General features: G+C 38.7%; 1 protein-coding gene across 6 annotated transcripts in view; it reads left to right on the top strand.

Annotated features, from left to right (window-relative positions):
- TIAM2 (T cell lymphoma invasion and metastasis 2) overlaps nt 1-21589 on the top strand; it is a 185442-nt gene that overhangs the window by 125040 nt on the left and 38813 nt on the right. For 2 of the 6 annotated variants that reach the window (XM_026079215.1, XM_026079216.1), the window contains 5 exons: nt 3001-3168; nt 5794-5898; nt 6386-6464; nt 7901-7993; nt 8750-9010. In XM_026079215.1, the coding sequence (XP_025935000.1) occupies nt 3001-3168; nt 5794-5898; nt 6386-6464; nt 7901-7993; nt 8750-9010 (706 nt within the window). Of the gene's footprint in view, nt 1-3000; nt 3169-5793; nt 5899-6385; nt 6465-7900; nt 7994-8749; nt 9011-12936; nt 13083-18816; nt 18877-21589 lie in introns of those variants that run through there. The other 4 variants (XM_026079217.1, XM_026079218.1, XM_026079220.1 and 1 more) reach the window with 4 other exon arrangements.

Here is a 21589-nt window from a genome sequence, read left to right as displayed (position 1 = left end):
CACCTGGATGCAATCCTGTGCAGCGTGCTCTAGGTGACCCTGCTTGAGCAGGGGGGTTGGACTAGATGATCTCCAGAGGTCCCTTCCAACCTCAGTGATTCTGTGATTCTGTGATTCTGTGATCTGTTTCCTTTGATGCTAAGTCTGAGAAGGGAGAAGCTCTGGCTTCTTGACCCACTTCTCTCAACAGGGTTTATGCGTTATCCGTAGTTACTGGATAAAAACACCTGAATTTGGGCAGTGGCTGGGAGCTTCCACCCTCTGGGTAGAGGGCACTGGTGCGAGGGCAATGCTGCTGCAATTTTGGGGCGAGGCTGGGGTCACCTGGATTCCAGATACTTACAAAGTTTAGCAAGGTTGCTTTTCGAGACTAAAAAACTTGTTTAGGTACTGAAGTGGAGCTCTGGATCTCAACCTTATTTCTAGCCATTTTTTAATGGCAATTAACTATAGCGTGGGCATTTTAAAGATCCTGACATTTTGATGAGTCATACAACAACTCAGAAGTGATTCATCATAACTCTGAAAACCGTTACTTTGGAATCAACCCAGTTTCAGTGGCTGATTTCGAATAAAAAGCAAAAACAGGATCAAAACTTTTATAAAATGCTACCTGAGGAGCACAGTGAATTACAAGTAGTGAAGTCTTCCAGGAGGCTGTATTTTCCATGAAAACGATGACAAAAACAGGCAAAGAGTGGGGGAAATTAAGAAGTAACTTATTGGTCCTTCAGCAACACTGTGGCACAACGTGTGAGAGTCTGCAAATCCTGGCACGTATTGCTGGAAAATTGGATGGGTTGTTATAACTTTATGTGGCAATGAATGAATGAACTATTGTAGTATTAGTCACTGCAAGCATAACAGGAAAATAAGTATCTTTTCATGTCAGATTTTCTGAGATGGAAAATGTGGAATGAAGCACCAGTATCTTGACTACCGTTAAGGAACATATTTTTGTTTAATAAGAGAGAGATGAGTTTATCTCAAAACTTATGCTTGAGCACCAGTGTACACAACAAAAAAATGAAAACATATTAGCTTGGTTGAAGAACTATCTATCTTGTGCTTAAAAGCTTTGGGGAGGAAGAAGGTGACCTTAAGCCTATTTTTCATCACCTTCATCCTCTACAGATTTTTTTTTTTCTGTCTGTGGTAGTAATGAGATTTATTTCTATTGGACAGACTTGAAGAGCTACTACTGCATTATAATAAACCATTTTGGTAATTACAAACCTCTGAATTGCTGGGAGGATCTTCCTAGCTCAGGCAACATAGCTTCAGTTTTCCCTGAAAGAAGCCAACTGAGAATTAAGTTTGACTCATTGCTGCTTAACTCTGGCAGTGTGTGTGCCTTGCCCTTTTTCATATCTGTCATTTACATTGTGGAAAAGAGGTCATCATTTATTCCCAGACACTTGATTTAGTGCTTTCTGAGAGGACCACAGCTCTGCTGGAATTATCTTCTTAAACAACAGCAGTTTTATGAGCAGACTGGAACAGCAACCGGTGAGGTGAAACTTCACCTGGTGTAAATTTCAACACTCCCTGAATTGCAGTAGCATAACATGATTCCTGTATAGTCGTGGCTGTATATTAGTGGGATTTCCATGGGCCAGCGCTGATTAATATATCATTTCCGAGCTAGTTACAATGGATAGTTGAGCAATAGGTACATGATTCTTGAATGCCATTAGCTGATTATTATATTTCTAACAAAACCACTGTTACTCTTGCATAAAATTATTACAGTGCCATAGTCTGGTTTGGCTGCAACCTGAATTGCTGCATTGTTTGGTAATTACTTGAATAGGACTGCTTACTATATCATTTTTACAGCCACAGTTGTTATTTGGAAAACAGAAATAATATTGGTCACTTTGTTGCTACTGGTAGATTGTTGTCAATAACTTTGCTGCCTGCAGCAAGGGAGGAAGCAGTTGCCGTTTAGTGATTTTATTGGAGCTTTTAATTGCAGTACACCATTGGGCTTGTGTCCCTGCAGAGTCAGGAGGAAGAATTGCAGCGTATGTGTATGCAACCCCCCTCAACAAACAAAAAAACAACAAACAGAGATAGCCACAATTCAGCCTAAGATGTGTCATGAGTCATAGTTCTGCTGCTTTAATAGGTTGTTGTCCCTTTCCATTGACTGTAAAGGGAATTCATGGAGACTGTGTGTAAACTTAAATGACTTGATGGCAGCAGTGAGGTGCTGTACAGGCAGACCCAAATATATAGGTGAAACTCCAAGTGCAGAACAGGTCTCAGTGATTTTCTTCTTCTTGTGTGGCTTCCTTTGAAACGTCTAGCCTAAAGTGCTTTACAGAAGAAAGTGTAAAAATGAAGCGTGAGAAAATAACAAGGATTTTATTTGGGATGGATGTTGTATTAGATCAAGCTGAGTGGCTTTTGAATGACTGTGAATGCAAACCAAAATGCTAAACAAGCAAATACTTTACCTATGAAACACTATGATCTTAAACTGTAAATAGAATAGGAACACTTTATTTGTGTTGTGGTCCTTTATTTTGATGTTGCAAGCCTTGCTCTACAGTGCTCTCTGCTGGAAGTTTACTATATTATCATTTTCTGCCAAAATTTTAGCAATCTTTGTTTTTTTGTATTTGTTAATTAGATAAAAATTGTAGAAGTTGGTTCTTCTTAAGAATTTTTACCCACTGAGATATAGCAGCTATGTATTTTCACTTAGAGTTAAATCAACAAGTAATATGAGATAAAGACTTGAAAGCCCATAATGGAAATGCAGTGGAAATATAATCCATTTTCAAGAAGATCGGTACTGCAAGTCAGTGATGGTGAATGAGAACAGGTAACAGAACTTAGTCCCTTTCTTGCCATGAGAAAATACATAGTACCATGTCTAAAAATATGGTGGTTCATATCCACTTTAAACTGCTAATATAATTCTACTTACTGTGTTTGGGGTTTTTTTTTTGCAACATCCTCAAAAGTTTTAAATTTCTCCTTTATTTTCAGCAGCAAATTGATGAATTCTTGAATGTTTACTGCTCAGTGCCAGAGAGCATCCAGAAGGAGAGTGCTTGGGAAACACAAACCTGTGTTCATTTTTGTGATGGCCAAGGAGTGGCATTAACCCTCAAGCCAGAACACAGAGTGGAAGATGTTTTATCTTTGGCATGCAAGGTATTCAGTTTTCAGGCATGACTGCGCATTGTTAATAGATGTGGAATATGAAAGGAATATAATATATTTGAGGACACCTAAAGAGTGACAACATAATACCAGTGTCTCCCTGTCCCTGTGTTAAGGCACATTCTGAGTGTTTGCTCTGTTTCCTTCAGCAGTATTATTTATGTATTGTAGCCAAGGTAGCAGGGTCATGGAAAACTTGTCAAGTTGTGTTGCTCAAGACAGTGCACAAAGAATCTTTAAAGAGCAGTGACAGTCTGCCAGGTAATCAGTCCCTGGGAAATCTCAGCATGTGTCCAGTCTGTGTTGTCATTCCTACAAACTGCATTGTTCTGTGCAAATTATTCATAGAGGAATAATGGTGATCGGTTGAGTTAACGCTCTGACATTGAGATATTTAAGACTGCTGTGACAAAGACTGTCATATAGGTTTGTTCCTTAAAGGATCTTTTCTTGCTTCTAATTCGCTAAATTCCAGTTCTGTTTCTGAATTTCAAAGCTTGCATTCTGCTGTGAAAGGCAGTGCCGTAAATTTGAGGAGGGATTGCTATAGCTCTTGTGACAGAACTGAATCAGTGGTTAAAGGTAAAGTAGAAATACCAGTCTTAACTACAGAGGAGAGATCAGCGCTTCTAGAGCATCACAACTTATCTGGGGCCTTTGTCTTCACTCATGTCAGTGATTGAATTTGGCTCTGACCTCATGAATCAAATCACTTTAAAATTATAAAAACAAACTTTTTGGAAAAAATAAATTTCACTTCCTACTTTCTTACCAGTGGTAAATACAGTTTACTTCACAAGTAAAGGGGAGAAAACAAGGAGGAAAAAAAAAGGAGTCTCATTCTGTACAAAATGCAACTGTAGCTTAGACTAGTGTGAAATTTCAGGTGCGTTAATAAAACTAGCTTGAAGTTAATGAGTTATGAGGCTTCTAAAGAAGGAAAGGCCCCAATTTAATGGCTATTTCTACCTGATAATGTTGTAAACAATAAAAGTTATGAAATGATATTAGTTTTAAAAAGTTAGAATGAACTGTGGTTTAGAAATCAAAACAAGCATGATGATTTAGTCATGTCACAATGTATCTACATAATATCACTGAGAAGAAATGAGTTTCTCATTGCTTTCCCGGATGGGCTGAATGCTGGAGGAGCCGTTTATTCCCTAGTTTTACTTTTTAAAAATTGACTGTCACGCTAAAGGAATTTTGAGACAGTATTTGACCACCAGATGGCAGAGTAGAGCTGAAACGTTTGGAAGTAGTTCAGGTAACATAGGACCATAGAAAGAGGAAATAAAATTTACAAACATAAAATTAAGTTGTAAAGGAAATTCCTTACCTCTCTCACTCCATCATTCCAAAATATCTGTAATCGTAAAGCTTATTTTTAATCTTTTTATGTCTGTATCACTTAAAAATTTAGTTTTAAGTTATTTCATTTTTTTGTTAAACATTTTTTCTGTTTTATTTTTTCTTTCTATTCTGTGTGTAAAGCTTTTCATAAGCATACTCTAACGCTGAATACTTTCTGCTCATCTTTCCTGGTTCTTTTCCTTCTTACATTTTCATTCTGCTCTGGTGAGTGTAAGGAATCTTTCTTCTTTAAGAGAATGTGTTTGAATGTTATGTGTATAAGGATAAAGTTCAAAGGGTTGGTTCTTTTTTTCATTCATGCTTTATGGGGTTTATACTTTTCTCACTTCTGTTCTCCATCTGAGACTTTTGGGTAGCACATACAGAAAAAATGTGCATTTCAGTATAATTGTTCAGGATATGATACACATACAACCATTACACATAATAAAATGTTCAGCTAAGCACTACTTACTCAGTAGATTTAAGTTTTGTAAGCTGCAGAGATCTGTTAAAGAATTTAAATAACCTAAGGGATGCAGTCTTTTTTCCTGTTTTAGCAAAGTTGCTCTGTTAATATGCTAAAGCGAAATATTTTGTGCAGTAGTCTCACCAGCATCCTGATTTTCAGAGAGACTCCCATCAGGGGCTCGGCACTTTCAGACAAATATCCTTTGGGAGTACTCCCATTTCCCTTTGACTTCCTGTTGAAACTGGATTTTTACTTTGACCCCATGTGGTGAAAAAGTAGGTGAAACTCTCTGAGCATAGATGAAACCTGACAATAACAATAAAGTCCAATAAAGGCAAACTATTCCTTAGGGAATCTGCTTCCCATCCCACTCCTCACCTAGCAGCCCATACATGCATATACATTTTCTACATCAGAAGAATAAGTTGCTGGGCTGAACTGAGTCATTGGGAATAGTCACAGAAAAGATGATTGTGAGTACAAGTTTAAAAGGACAGAAAAGAGTTGTAATATAGCTGGAAATATATAGCAATGCTATGTTAATCTAATAGCCAAGACATAGTGTTTATGAAAAGATTTGGGAGGATTCTAAGAGAAAATGGAAGTTGCACTTGAACAATGCAGCTAGTTTTGTTTCTGCCACAAAAACAGTTAGAAAATGACTTGCTGAAAACTGCTTTTGCATGATTTCTAAAGGGGTGTGTGTGTGTGTGTGTGTGTGTGTGTAACTTTGTCATCTGGGATTCTGGAACTAAATAATGAATTCCAAAAACCATTCTTTTATTCCTTAGATGAAACAGCTGGAACCAAGACACTATGGCCTACAGCTCAGAAGACTGGTTGATGAAAATACTGAATATTGTGCTCCTGAACCATATGAATACATAGTAGACCAGGAAAGTGTGATTCCTTTTAGATAAGGCCCCTTGATGTTTGTAGCTACAGCTGAATTATCACCTATGAATATGTGTGATTTAGCTCTAAAATAAGGTTTCAAAGCTGTTCCTGGATTGCATTCTGCCATCCTTATTCACAGAGGGCTGAGTTCCTATCTGTGAAGAGATTCAGAGTGCTAGGCACTACAAGCACCCTCTTCAAGAACTGTTTGATGATTTAAGTGGGACTTGTGGTATGAATGTGAAGTGTCAGTCTCTACTCCAGGCTGGATTTTCCATGTTTAGCTTACTCTGCTTTTAGTCCCACTGATTTCAGTGATGCTTGCAGAGTAGCAATCTTCTTTGTGTAAGGATATCAAATTTGAGCTCTTTATTGATGATAATAGTACTGTGCTTATTTCCCATGTTGTATCTTTGGGTTTTGATGCTTACAATTTCATAATTTGACAAATCGTGTTATTGGGGTTTTTTGTTTGTTTTCTAACAGGTGTATGATGAAATTGAAATTTGTCCGTTAAGTGTTCATCACGTTCATCTTACAAAGTCTGAAAACATAAGTGATTTTGGTAAGTTTAACCAGAAGAGCTCCCAGGGATTTTTCTTTTTATTGTTCTCCTTACTCACTTTTCAGGAGCTTTCTGTCTCTAAGAGCAGGCAGAGCCGTCACCGATAGCTCAAGAATGGAGTCTACGAAGGACTTGAGCCAATATAACAAAGACTTTAACTGGCTGTCTGTTTTACACTGACAAATGCATTTTTTATTTCTCCATTTGGGAAAGATCTACTTTCTAATTCTGCTGTACGGCCAAAATAATTGAATAAATGTGGACTTTTCAGAAGACAAATGTCCCTTGCCAAGCTAAATACAATCAGTCAGGCCATGACCGAGGACTGCCCCCTTTTTTTGGTAGTGGGATGCTCTGTTGGCACAATATCAACAGACTGTCCTTTGGTACAAATGCTGACAGGCCTTATTTTTTTTTCCATGGGAGGCGGTTAAGCCTAAGAAAATTATATTTCTTGCAAAACGTGAATCTTTTAGTCAGCATTCTGAAAAAGATGAGCAGAGCAGTAAACCAAAAAAAGATAATGAATTTGGATAGATAAAGTACTCTGTGTGTGTGTATGTGTGTGGGGGGGAGCGGGGGGAGAGAGAGAGGGACAGAGAGGGACGGAATGGGGGATTTAGGGCTGTCTTCACGCATGTTGAAATCAGTGGCAGTTTATTGACTTTGTCATTTTGATTGGGCCTTTAAACTGAAATGTCTTTGGGATTAAAAGAAAAGCATCGCCTTATTTCTTTTCATCCATTTTACTGGTCAGGCCTTATAGATTGCATCAAATAAATACATTACAGTTGAAACCTGACACTTTATTTGGTGGGAGTTTTGCTTCATTAAGGAATACAGGTTTTATCAAATAGACAGGGAGAAAGGAAAGAGTTGAAAAAAGGAAAATGTGTTAACTGTGCACGTAGAAGAGATGCAGGGAAAAAGAGGAATGGGGAAATAGGAGTTGCATTCCATGCAGTTTTGTAAGGTAGATCTGTGGTGTTCTTTATCTGCATGTTTGTTAGTATGAATTCTTTTTTCCTGGACAATCTCACTCACTGTTGTATAAGGATTTGCTATTTTATAGTCCGGGTTTCCAGTTTTTGGAAATATTTAAGACAACCGTAATATGGTGGAGACATTACAGAAATCATACTGAACTATGTTATTGAAATGTCACAGGGGGCAGAGGTAGAAAATATTTTTTTCAAAATATAGGTTGTCTTTTTACAGGACATCATGACATTTCCTGGGAGTTAAAAAGTCTTTAACTGTTTGTACAATGACTAAGACTTTATGTGGTAATTTCTCTATAATCTGTGGGTGTGGTTTCATAACAAGTATCAACTCTCTGATTATGTAGACTCTACTAAGTATGCAAAATAAAATGAGAAGTACTTCATTCAAAGTTTATTTGATCGTGCTCTACCTTTAAACCTCTTTTACATCAGGTTTTGCTGTCACAGCTCAAGCAGATGAAAATCAGCATCTCACCCATATATTTGTAAGTGATGTTCTCCCTGATGGACTGGCATACAAGGAAGGTATGTATCACATTTGTAAGTAATACTGTTCTTCATTACCCTTTTAATTCCCAAAATATGAAGGAGCTTTAACATTGCTTTCTGAAATGGTTCTTGTTTTTTACTAGTCATAGTTCTCTTTCCTGAAGACCATGGAAAGTATGTGGTACTAGAAAAGATAATTTACACAGAGTAACTGACTTATCCTTTTAACACAGTGATGAGAATTCTTGTTCACCCTTGGGGACAAATTCTGTTCCCAGCAATACAATCAAGTGCTTTTGAAAGACAGTGGTTGCCACTGTTTAGACTTATTCAAAGGCTCATAAAAATTTTATCTGTTAGTATTCCAGTTTTGCAAGAATGATTTGATCTGCTTGACTAGTTCCTTGTGCCTCCCAGACTGGGATAACAAAATATGAGTTATTGTGGCATATGCCGATAGGCCATCTTTTAACATGAACTTGGCCTCTCTCAGTGTTGAGAGGTGTTTCTGAGTGTTTTCTAAAGATTACCCCCATCCCCATCCTCTAGTAGCTATAGAAAGAAACAACTTGATTGCAGTATCATGTATAACACCTACAAAAGTAAGCATGAGATCCAATTCTGTAATTATGGCACATGTAAAACTCCCATCAAATCTAACGGACTGATTGTAGGATTGGGCTATTTGAATTCAAAAACAAAAATAAAGAATGGAACAACATAAGGTTTGGTTTGTGACTTTTCCATTTTATATTCTTTTCTTTTTTTTTCTTTCCTTTCACATGCTTCCAGGGTTACGAGTAGGCAATGAAATTTTGAGCATAAATGGAGAGGTTGTGTCTGATCTTGACCTCAGACAGATGGAGTTATTGTTTTCAGAGAGAAGTGTAATGCTCACACTGAGAATTAATCATTATGGAGCTCAGCAACCATTATGTGCTTCATGGTCAGATGGTGACATTTCCAGGGACCCCAAAAGTTTGTTGCCTCCTCCAAACCAGTCACAGCTCCTGGAAGAGTTTCTGGATAACTTCAAAAAGAACACAGCAAATGGTAAGAGGTTGATGCTCATTCTGTTACTTTCAGCTCACTTGTAATATCACTATTTTTTTTCTTTTTTAAAAATTCATGCATGTTTAAAATTTTTCTCATGCATCAGAGAGAAATCCAAATTCAAACTGTATTAAGTTCCATCTACACTTCATATCTTTGTGTTGTTACATTTTTTTCTAAAAAATAGAAGTGGAACAGAATATGATCATTTGTATGCGAAAATTATATTCTTTTAATTCATCTGACAGCGCCATCCAGTAATGTCAAGCACTCTTAACTGTTGTGTCATGCCAGGTACTTCCACTAATTCGTTTTCCAGGCGTCAGTGATTGAAATGATGCGTCTTTCAGAGGCAGAAGTTTGGTTCTGCATTTAGCATGCTTCACATATGGTGAAGTACCACATACGTTTAGGGCATCTTAAATATAATAATCAACATCACCTCAGAAAGGAGTCATCTAGCTCTCTCCCACCCAGAGTTACTATCTCTAAGGTTTTCCAGTTTAATCCAGCCATTCACTGTATAGAAGAACCTCTATTAAATCAACTTTCACTATGATTCTTCTACTACCATCTCTCATGTCTCTTACTCAACCTAATATCCCTGTCCTGAGCATGGATCGGAGGACATATCCTAAGTGTACTGTGTCAGGATGGGATCGTGATGAGTTTCCACATGAGGAACACCAGGCAGGCAGGGTGCCAAAAGCCTGCATGGTAAGGACAGGGTTGCCCTGCAGCCTACCGGCAGCAAGGAAGGTGCTGATGCCTGCTCCTGGGATGCCTCCTCAGCTGGAAATAGGTGCTGGCACGGCTGTGGGTAAAGCCAGTCCCGTCCACCTGGACTTCTTAGCTTGGGCTGTGAGCCAGAGGGCCTCTAGAGCTGTCCATCGTAGTTTGGGTGTGTTGGGAAAGCTCATGCACGGCAAGACTGGCAGCCCCAGAGATAAGGAGGAGGTAGAAGGGGTTGCAGGGGCGGGAGGAAAGGGGAAGAAGGGAGGAGAAGCACCAGAGCGGTGAGAAAGAACATGATTCAACTGATTTTGTGCAAAATTCTGTCAGTTTCCTCAAGTGAGTTTTGTCAATAAAAAGATGAGGACCCGCTGCCCTGGAATTGCTCTAGCCTGGTGAACTCGAAAGAAACCTTTGCATCCTTTCCATTGACGCTCGAAGCGTTACATCTTGTAATATTAAAATACTTGTAAATGCCTATCTGAAATAGAAAATATCTGGGGATTGGCTTTCTTTCCTTTACCCACCTTGAATATTTCTCAGCTGAGATACAAGCAGATTTAATTCGAGTTTCTTGAATGGAAAAGGTGCAGTTTCCTCTTTGTACCTCTGGGGGATGCTAGTAAAATTCTGCTGAAAGCTGGCCTGAGTTTGCTGTTGTGTAAGGGAGGGCAGGAAGAGGTACAAAAAAGGGTCTCTGATTTTTATATATAATTATGGTGGCAAGTGTTTTCTGATTGGATTTTTTTTTCATAATTAAAAAAGGGAGGAATAAAAGAATCACACAGGAGAAGTTGTTAGAATGGATTTAATTATAAAGCAATTTTATTAGGTCATCTTTTGAAATTAAAATAAATCTGAATACAAGATTTGTGATACAGTAAGTAGCATCTCTCTCAGGGGCTTTAGTTCAATTTCAAATGCCATTAAATTGGCTATTGGCATGTAAAAGTTAGTGTCATAAAACAAAAGTTATGATAGAGCTAATTAATTACATAATTATACCAGGGCCATTATTCAGCTTTTTGGCTTGATATCATAGGCCAGCATTACCAGGGGTATTCAGTATAATAAATACATATGTCCATTCACTAGATTCATCATTCCTCAGGGATAAATTTGCAACCTGTGCAAATATTCCATTATAATAGGAAATTACTGGAGTATGTATTATACTCCGAGCATTAGTGGATAGAGGGACATAGTGTATTTGCTTTTCTGCTTAAAAGCAGCTAAGGCAGACATATTTTATTCTAAAAGGGAACAAATTGTTCTAAATTAAGCTTCGTGAGAAAGACCGTGATGTTTACAGAATTACTAAGTACTGATGCTTAGTTTCTGATCACCTGATCAGGTTCAAATGAAAACAGAAGAAAGCGCATTGCTTTGAATTAGTAGATAATCTTAGAGGGTTTAGCTGCTCTATGTCCTTTTACTTACTCAGAACTTGAATTAATATTTTAGATAAGAAGAAAAGGTATTTAATAATCCAAGCAGGGATTTGGAGCCAGGGACACTTAAATTCTAATCCAGTTGTTGACACTGTTCTGCCTCCTTTGATGGAGTTGAGTGAGTCAGTTTTAAGACCAAAGTTTTCAAAAATGATTTCTGATGTTTGTCTATTTTGAACCTGATCTTCCAAGGCAGTGCTTTTGAAAATCAGCTAGTTCCTGCAGTGGGGGAGATTTTCGAAAGTCAAGCACAATTTTTATCAAGAATACATACAGGGAATAAAAAAACTTAATGTTTCTTCTGTCATCTCCCTGCTTTTAAAAAATGAACTAGTGCTATTTATCTTTTGCAGAATACTGTGAAGATTAATAAGTTTAAAAATAATAAAGTTCTTGGGAAATGGAAGTTCTCAGCACTCAGAGGGTCACATAGTAATACCCTGTCTGGTGCTTAGTGGCAACATTCAGGCAAAAGCAAAACAGAATTTCCTATAAATCATTGACTTTATATAACGTGGGTGGTAATAGTTTGTCCACATTTGTTTACAGTTTTGTAACTGCTTAGCATAACTCTGAATGCCTTTTCCCACATATTCTCCTTTGTTAAGAATGTCCAATTACACCTTGTGCCAAATTTTGGCAGCTTTTACTGTACAGAAGGGAAGTGATTGACTTTCTCCAAAGCCACTAACCGCCACTCCTAAAAATCACTCCCAGGGAATTTTTTGGAAGAATGATTCATTTTCCCCAAGAGGTTGCCATACCCTTGTGGCTGTTTGTTGGACCTCCGTTGCTGCTGCGGTCATATGATTTGACCTCCCACATGGCAAGACTATGTGCTTGCTGCTTAGCCACTTGGCTAGTAATAAGCTTATCCTGGAAAAGAAATAAGATGAAACACTTTTAAAAATATACTCATAAATGTGGAAAACCAATTAACAGAGCAATTTGCTCTGAGTTCCAGTGCTAAGGAAATTAAACAAATATTTGTACAGAATTAGTAAAAATGAGTGAATTGAGGTGGAATTCTTACAACTGTGGAGGAAAAAGATGCCTCATTTTAAGATGGTATGGATGTTTGAAGAATAAACAGCAGAGAAGGGACAAGAATTACATACCATAATTTTAGGGCGGCTCCATGTGTGTTAATGATATATCTATAGAGTGCTGAGGCAGGAGGTAGAAGCAAGCATTAGTAGGTGTGAAAACCCATTGCAGAGAAATTTATAGTATGTGAGCTGCTGTCAGAGTTGGGCTTTTTTTCTTCCAGCAAGCACTTTGTTTGCCAAAAAAGCTGTTGCTCTGGTTAGCTGACACTGTTGAAATCAACCCTAACTTGTAAATAGTTTGCAGTGAATTTAAAAAAAAAAGGGGGGGGCAGGGGATGGTGGTCTGGATATGTTTAAACAAGTTGCCATGAGGATAAGTTTTTATTTGGGAGGGCTGGGGAGCTAAATTGCAAAGGAATTATTAAAAAAAAAAAAAAAAGGGAGGAAGAAGAGAAAAAGGCATATTATTTCTTCACTCTGCCTTGTGCTCCTTATCTTTGGTGTAGGGCATGGATCTTATGTGAAAGATTTATCTATCTTGCCTGTCGCTCTAGAGGTGTGGTCCCTAAGCAGTGAAGGCAATCTCATAGTCTGCCGCAAAGCGGAATGCTTGCTCCTCCTCTTCTGCTAGCCCTGCCGTCCGGCCACGCAGCGCTGGTCCCTCCCCTGCACTGGCCTTAGCGCTTGCTGGAGCCCTTGATGAAACAATCAAATCCGCTAGTTCAAGAGAAAATTCTTTTCTTTTTTTTTTGGGGGGGGGATTGTTTTTTCCCCCCACTTTCCTGCAAACTCAGTGAGTTGAACTGGCTGGTGCAGAAGTTTGACAAGGGGCAGAGCCAGGTAAGCAGCAGAAGCCTGCAGCTGGGAGCAGGAAGGTTTGTGGGGGCAGAGGTGGCTGAAAGGCAAGTTACTTTCAGTGGCAGCAAGCTGTTTTTCAGCTGACCTTTCCTTAGAGCACCTCTTGCTAACTGCTTTGGACTATGGGTTTTGCCCTGTGCTTTTCCACCTCTCAGAAGCATACCCCTATGCCTGGGCAGCAGAGTAGTCTTGGAACATGCCTATTTGAGTTGCTCCTGATAGAGCTATTTCTCTTTGTGTAAAACATGCCTGGAGCCACAGTGTGAAAGTCAGGCTTCGTGCAATCTGACAAGTAGCTATGAGATGTGCTGGAGAGGAGCGATGATACTTCAGCACCTAGTCTACTTGAAATTGAAACATTTATGCAAAATGCAACTGCTTCAGGAAGATGATCTGTGGTTTGAACCCTCACATGAGAAGTGGCTCTTTTATTTATCAAGAAAAAAGCCACTTCTGATTTTAATCTTAGTAAACATGCTCAGAAGCAAAGTACCTCAGTTCGCCACAGGTTTAATTTTGCTATGCCTAAAGTTCTTTTAAAAAATGTAGTAATATTAACAATTGGTTTGTATTCAGTTCCAGGGTTCTTACTATTTGCAATAAGTTTTACATGAACATAAACAGCTAGCTGGTTTCTAAACCTCTAGAAGACTTAATTGCTACTCACAGCTTTTCCAGAAAACTTTGTTCTATCTGGCTTCTATCAGATCCCATTGAAAGTTGTACATGAATTTAGGGAGAAAAAGGGAGATTGGCTCTGCAGCCGACCAGCTTTATTCATGTCACTGTGTGTGCCTTTTTGTGTAACACAAGAGCATACCCTGCCCTAACCCAAGCTGTGTCAGAAAGACCCATGTTTCTCCTCTTAAGAGAAAGCGGTAAAGCCGCAAGAACTTGAAGCTATTGTAATTTGTTGCCTCCGGTAGCTGTAAGCTGTGCCTGAAGCACTGGCTTTGACCATTCTGCTTGTTGCTGTTTGCCACCCCTTTTCCAGATTTTCTGTAAATCTGTGAAAAATTACCCATAAAACATTTCATAAACATGTTTTAATCTAATATTTAAAGCATTTCATAAACAAAACTAGAAAACATTTCTAAAATAACCTCTACTTGCAATCCTTCCCAAATCATGCTCTGTTTGTTTGTCTAGCTGTATTCCTATGTTAAATTCTCCTCGTCTTGCAGTAGAGTAAGGCCTTCACTGCCCTATGTATGCGAGCAATCAAAGTCAGGTTCTGTATGCAAGGAATCAAAGAGATTTATCGTCTCCCATAAAACTATTCTGAAGTCTGCAGAGGCGAGTATTGCTTCTTAGCATCCTTAGTCATAAGAATACCTGCATTCATTTTAGAGGTGGGCCCTGATCTGTGAGGAAGATGTATCGGTTTTAGCAATGTGCACACATTGCTGTCACTTGCCTGTTGGCTCTAATAATAGATAGTTGGTAGCTTTGCATGGAGTGAGGCAGCGCACTAGAAAAATAGTATAGCATTTTAGCATAGCAGTGTAGTGTTCTATGTGGCCTGACTGGTTATGTATCAGACGATCAACAGCTTTGTTAGGTTTCTTTTTTTCACTCGTTACCCTATTTACTTCAGCAGGAAGCTATTTCTTGTTTGGTAAATATGGTAGGATATGATGTGGCCTTTTGTCAAAGTGAACTCAAAGATGAGATATACACTTAAAGATAACTGTGTTACATTGGCTTCCACTCCAGTTATTTTTGTGCTGTTAGTGCAAACATCCTAGTTCTGTGCTCTCTTTTGTCACTGTGAAAAAAATTGTTTTGGCCTTTGAAAATACCTTGGACTATGGTTGTGTAGACGTTAATTCGAAGAAAGCATTTGCCTGTTCATAAACTGGATCCTTAGGAGCACTTGCTGCCTACTGCATGTTTTGTAATACAGAATGTTTCCCAAGAGTTGTGGTTTAATGAGTTCTTACTGGCACTCAACAAACTGTCCAGTTTGCTTCCTGCTAAATGAGTACGCTGCAGATTAGAAGACTGTTTATACTGTAAAATGGAAATGCTCTTCATTGTGCATTGCTACTGAAGGAGCATTCTGTTCTGTTTTGCTAAATGTTGCTATGATTTAGTCCCTGTGAAGTCAGTGGGCCAGTTTGTTTTTTCCTAGTGTAAACTCCATTAAACCCTGTGGAGTTACACTTTCTGGCTCTGTGACAATGCATAGGTGTAAATCATGACATTCTCCATCCTACTAAATCCCGTAGAGTGACAGTACAGGCAGCAAGATTTATTAATAATGATAAAGTTAGAAACATCCACATGCACACGGGATCTTTGGCAAAATTTCAAGCACACTGAACAGCAGATGGTGTTCTGTGTTTCATAAGGGTAATGTAGATTGAGTAATTGTAAAAACTGTCTAAGCTATCCACAAATTCTTGCTGTAAAGTAACAACTTCTTTTCCCCTTGTTCCTTTCTGTTTTCATTACTTTTGCGCTTATAAATCTGAGATGGAGGAGAAAATGCACTACTAAGGTGGTACAGTTGATACCTGGAGCAGGGCCAGCTCCATTTGTTACCCAGCTTTCCTAGTTGCAGATGACCTCTGTGAAGGGACTAAGCCTGTCCCCTGTAAGCAGTTCCGCAGTAGCAGCAGAAACTGGGAGAGGGACTGTGGACAACACCCCTGCGTATCCTCCAACACCAGCCTGGAAGGACCTGAGAGCAGTGGTCGGCTGCAGCCCTTGCTGACATCCCTCGAGGGTGCTAACCCCGCAATGCAGGCTCTGCCATTTTTTTTCTCCTTCTCCATACCCTGGTCACCCATCTCCAATACCAGGGCCTCTGTCCAGTCTGTCTGCCTTCCTTTCCCCCATAGCAAAGGGAGGAACAGAGGAATTCTTCCTTTTCTCCGTTTTGCTGTCTCTGATCTGCTTTATCATCTAAATCGAAAGGAATGGATGTACAGCTGTAGCTGAGGCTCACCCATCCATTCCTGAGACTTCATGAGGCTCTCTTTCCCCCCTTCCCAACCCCCCCCCCCCATCTTGTATAGCTAGTGTAACTGTAAAAATATTGCAAGTGACTTGAAGTATTCTCTTGAAGGGAATAGTTCTGAATAGAAGTGTGATGCATTAGGTACAGCTAACACTGTTCTTCAGTGAGACAGTATCTAAGAAGGCATTTGCTATGTGCTTCAGAAATGACTATATTCAGATAACAATTTGAGAAGTCAGCATGCAGTGTTAAGCTCAAAACTGAAAATCCTGAACAATTGTCTGACTGGCAGATACTTGGATGGAAAAAGTTTAACAAGTTAAATAACCCTATAAAAACATGTCACTGAGGTACAGGGGGTAATCAAGCATTGCTACAGAAGTGTAGGCAGCTATTTCTTATTATGTTGCTAATTTGTATCTCCTATTGATTACTGAATTAGCAAATGAGTCAAATAACTGTTTCATGATGAACAGCTAACCAACAAAAGAACTCCTAAGAGATCTAAAGGATTCTGTTCTAACTTCAAAATGGATGTTTCTGCAAATATTTGAAAAAATTAATGAAAAGTGAGCATAAAGCAGCCTACAGAAAGTCACACTTGCAGAAGCAGGTGGTTGATTGGAGCTAAGCCACTGTTCAGCATGTGGTCCAACATGTCTTAAACAAGCTGTATGATCCAAGAATATTTGCATGAACATATTGGCATTTTCTAAACAAGAAAATGTGAAATGGTTAAAGAAGAAGCATTGCTTTCCTCACTGGAGGATGAGAACAAGGAAACTTGTCCTGGCCAAGCATTTCGGACACTTGCAGATCTCTCAGATCCATAAAAAGAAGCAGCCTGGTTGTGTTGTCCATCAGTATGTGTATAGAGCACCTTCTGGTGTTTGTTTGTTTGCTCCGTGAAGTCAAAACATCTGGATGAGAGAGGCTCTGAATGGAACCTTATTGTCTGGCCAGTAACTGCATTTCTTGTTTGGTAACAATTAGTCTTGTCAGTGACAGGCATCTATTAATTCTGTTTTTAAGAACCCTACCTAGGAAGACTGATGTTATGACAGCTGTATTCTAATTTTCTTTCCAGATTTAACATCTTGAATGAACCTCTGAATGAAGTTTTTAGCTACTCCAAAGAATCAATTGTTACAGCTGCGAAGCTAAGCAGAGAATACACCTTCCAGTCAGTACCAGCTTAAGCTACAAAATGACTTGGACAACCAAGTGATAAAATCCAAAATGTCTCACAAAGATAAAAATCATCTGAATGGTTTTTATCTGGTGTGTTTCTCTAACATGGTTAGTTTTAGTTTTCTAGAAACTGGAGCTTCTCCATAGTTTACTAATAATAGACTGAAGTCAGGTTAATTTAGCAATGAGAATTCGAGCTAATCAGTTTCTGAGGTTAGGTCAAAAGCTTTCAAAAAAAAAAAAACCTTGAAAATTTAGTAGACAGAAAGAGGAAGAAGTCTTGAATTGGTTATAAATTTAGTATTTTACTACTTTTGAACTCTTGGTTAAAGCAGCATAAGAGCTATAAACCACTGCAAAATACCAGTGAAATAGGAAGAGCTTCATAGTTATTGCCTGCAGATTGTTTTGAATTTAGTTCTGCATGGGAATTTGATTGCTTAAGTGGTAATACTTGCCTGTGAGTACCAACTGAGGGAAAAAAATGAACTGACACTGTGCAATAGTTAAAAGCTTACCTAAATTCTTCTTAAAATCACTAAACTGAGCTGACATGAGCATCCCCATAATTCTGTAAAATTTAACTGGAGGTTAGTAAGACTCTATACTTAGGATCCACGTTATCTACGTCGTTTGCCCAGATTCAAACTTCAGTGAAAGTTGCAACAAATTGCTTTGGCTTTCAGCTTGAAGTAGTGGAGGATATGACATATTTCAAGGGATATTTCACATACCTGGCTGCAAATAGGTTGCTTGCCTACCTGCCTTGCCTCGGATCTGCTTCCTTAGTGCAGAAACTCCATGGAGAAAGCTTTTGGTCTAGAATTCAAATGTAGCTGTAAACTCTCACCACAAATAAGCACTATCTGTAGCAAGTTGTTTTTCATATACTGAGTCTTGTACTGATGGGATATGAGAGTGAGGAAAAAATTTTTTTTGCTGCTGTGATGTGCAAGGGATATAAATTAAAAATTTGAGGTAAAGTAGGGCTTTTCAGTGCTGTCTTTCTAGGTGGAAATTAGCTCTCCACATGTCACTTGAGCTGGACCATTGTTGTGTTACAGGCTCTGAATTTTTTTCCAGATGACTTATCACCAACATTATAATCATCCTTCTATAGCCAAAGAAGGCTTAGAGGGCAAATAATTTGCTTCCACATGAGATCTGTCTTAAAGAACAGCCTGCATCCAGACTCTGGGTCTTTCCAGACTTCCTTCCTTCGCAATGGAAACTCTGGGTCAACTAGTTGCACCTCCAATCTCCTCCTGGGCTCTTGCATCACTGCTCTACTAAACCTTTCTACCTAACTTTACCCACCCACCTTGTTACCTAGACCTTCCTCACTTTTACTAGCAATTTCTCCAGCACAGATGACAATTGTGGAACAGTTACTACAGCCAGATTGTTTACTGAATTTTTCACAGGAGTTTGCTGCCTTCTCCCAGAGCGCTCTTGTTTTTCTCCTTCCTGGCTGAAGTTGCTCTGTGAAGCCTAAACAGAAATCAGAAGGGCTGCACAGACTGCCTGGGCTCTGTCCTGGGGGACATCAGCTGAGTGCCCCTTCCATGGAGCTGATCCTGGGAGTGACCCGAAGCAAAGAATGGAAAGTCTCATCCTGATGTAAGCAAGAGTAATGAGTTCTTCAAAACTAAATTAGTGAACCCAGGATGTTTTGTATCCCTCTTGTGAAAATTGGCATCTTCCTTAAAGATTATAAGAATGTCTCTTGAAAGCCATTCTATAGATTCTTTCCGATCAACAGCTACTTTTTAAAAGACATTTCTTGAAGTCTTTCAGAAAGGAAGAGAACACAGAAGGGAGTGCTTATATGCCTGTTTTCTTCAACTTCATTTCAAAAGATTAGATGCTGTTGAAAACTTTAAATATACTTAGTTTTATCAAAGCAAGAGAAGTAAACACATGCATGCAATCTGCCAGGCTGAACTACTTAACTGAAGTTAAATAAGAGTACTAGTCTCCAAGGGAGACATTGTTAGAGTTCACCATGCTGATATTTCTTGTCTCCAGGCAATGTTGGAATGCTTTATCTACCACTCCCTGGTTTTCAGTAAGTCTAAAGGAATTAAGACCACCAAGGCTCTGTACCTTTCTGAGATTTGGCTCAGGCCTTAGTATTACTTGCTCCAGGGATTTTAGAAACATTTGTTATGATCTCTTGGAAACTTACTTTTCTCTTGATAGTAATACCAGCTGGAAGAAATGGGTACTGCAAGCTTGTCATAATTTACTGATCAGTGTGGAGAATTCACACAACAATGAAAAACACAGCTTTCCATACACCTGGCTTAACCTCATTACCCAAACATAATTTCTCATTTCCATCTTATGGAAACTCTCTGTAATGGAAAATCTACAGAGAAAAAATATCCTACATGCTAAAGATTGGCTATGTTATGTGTTATTGGCAGTATTTAGAGCACTAGGGAGTTAATGAAAATATTGAATGCATTCCTTCTTTGAGGATGGACTCGACCTCCTAATTCCTCATAATTATGGATCATAATATAAAATTCATATTAGCGTCACAGAAATAAGTTTCCATCCAGTTTACTGCTGTTTTGCAACATCTATCTGAAATCACCAGACAATACCACTGTTTAAAAATACCGTCAAGTACTCTGATCAGAGATCTGGATATCTGTCTTTTACAAACTAGCCCATACCATCATAATTGGTCTAAGCCAGTCCTCTAATTACCAGCATAGACCTGGCCGGTTTTGTAACTAATTGACCTGTGCCAGCTTTGACCTTTGTTTAGGCAGCTTTAGCTCAGAACTGTGTATTTTACCCGCTTCTCCATACTTTTCTTCCTTTTGTGTTTCCAACTGATAAGCCACAGCTTATAGAATGAATTGTTTGTATAGACCCTGAAACACTGTTCTGTTGAATTTCATCTTGGGACTGTGGCTCCATCTTCAAGGTCATCCTATATCTGTTTTATGATAGTCCAGTCATGCTCTTAATTAATGGTATGTATTAATTTTGAATGATCAGCATATTTAATCAGTGCCCTTTCTATTGTATTGTCTTTGCTGAGACAAATAATGAAAATATTAAGTAGCTTCTCCCAGGCCTGGCAGTTTTTTTCAGGCCAATCTACTGTTATCTTCCCTGCTAGCCAGTTCCCCCTTGTTTTAATTTCTGTCTTTTTCATTTCAGCTAATAATTTCCCTTGGGCTATTATAGGATTTTTTTTTTCTTCTTCTTCAGTAAGGTTCAGGAAAATTAGATCTATCCTGTGGTCTTTGTCTTTAAAGAATATATATATATATATATATATATCATCAAAGTCAGGTTAGTTTGACACAGTCTCTTCAGGATACCCATACTACATGTATATCATTTTCCATTTATCTCCATGTCTTTATGTTTTCCTTGAACATTTGATTGAAAGCCTTGTGTTACTATCTAGGTCATACTGATAGAGCTGTAGTTTCTTAGATCAGATTCCTGCCACATCCTCATTCCTTCTTTAAGCATAGGTATTTGTTATTCAACTGAATGCATAACATCATCCTCCCTTGCCCATCATCCGTGGATCATTTATCATCCTTGCTCCTGAATTTCAATTTCATATGCCAGTTTTTAGGTGTTAAGGGATGAAGGAAGTCTAGTCCTCTGCTGTGCATGAGTAGATCTCAGTTTGCACTCACTGCAAACTGGGTTGTTTTTTAATCATTAATTGCTATCCTGCCTCTCTTCTGTTGAAGCTCTTCTGCTTTGTATGTATGTTCGGATACTAGTGGAAAGATTTGAGCTGGGTTACTCACATCCTATGGGACTAGTTTTACTGTGAGCTTTGGAGTCTGAACTTCTTTGTTCTAATAAATGTTTGGTTATACAGTAAGTGGAATAGGTGAAACTGGGGATACCAGGAAGGAGTCGCATCTCGGCAGCTATCAGCTATTACTCAAGCCACTTACCTTAGACAGCAGAGACTCAGGTTTAGTTTCCTCGACTGAATCTGACAGAGCAGGAGACTTCATCTCTCTTTCCTACGTCATGGATGAATATCCTGACATCAAGCTATTTCTTTTTGCTCTGTTGTGTCTCTTTCTCAGAATTTTGAAAAAAACCTCCAATAACATACTGTAAAAGGACATGGTTTAATTCTGATACAAAACAAGCAGTTCTTGAAATCTCAGAAACGTCACAGATTGGAAAACTTATTTTCCACCTTGGTGTAATCACTATATTTTTACCAAAGTCAAGACTGCCTGTACCTGTCAAAGTGCTTGTTTATTTGCTGAAGATATTTATCAAGTGATGCATAGAACTGCTGCTGCTGCCCAAAGCTGAAAATGATGCCTCT

This window comes from Apteryx rowi, unplaced genomic scaffold (genome assembly GCF_003343035.1).
Source record: "Apteryx rowi isolate R43461 unplaced genomic scaffold, aptRow1 scaffold_495, whole genome shotgun sequence".
Taxonomy (NCBI): domain Eukaryota; kingdom Metazoa; phylum Chordata; class Aves; order Apterygiformes; family Apterygidae; genus Apteryx; species Apteryx rowi.
This window is presented reverse-complemented; position numbering and strand designations above follow the sequence as displayed.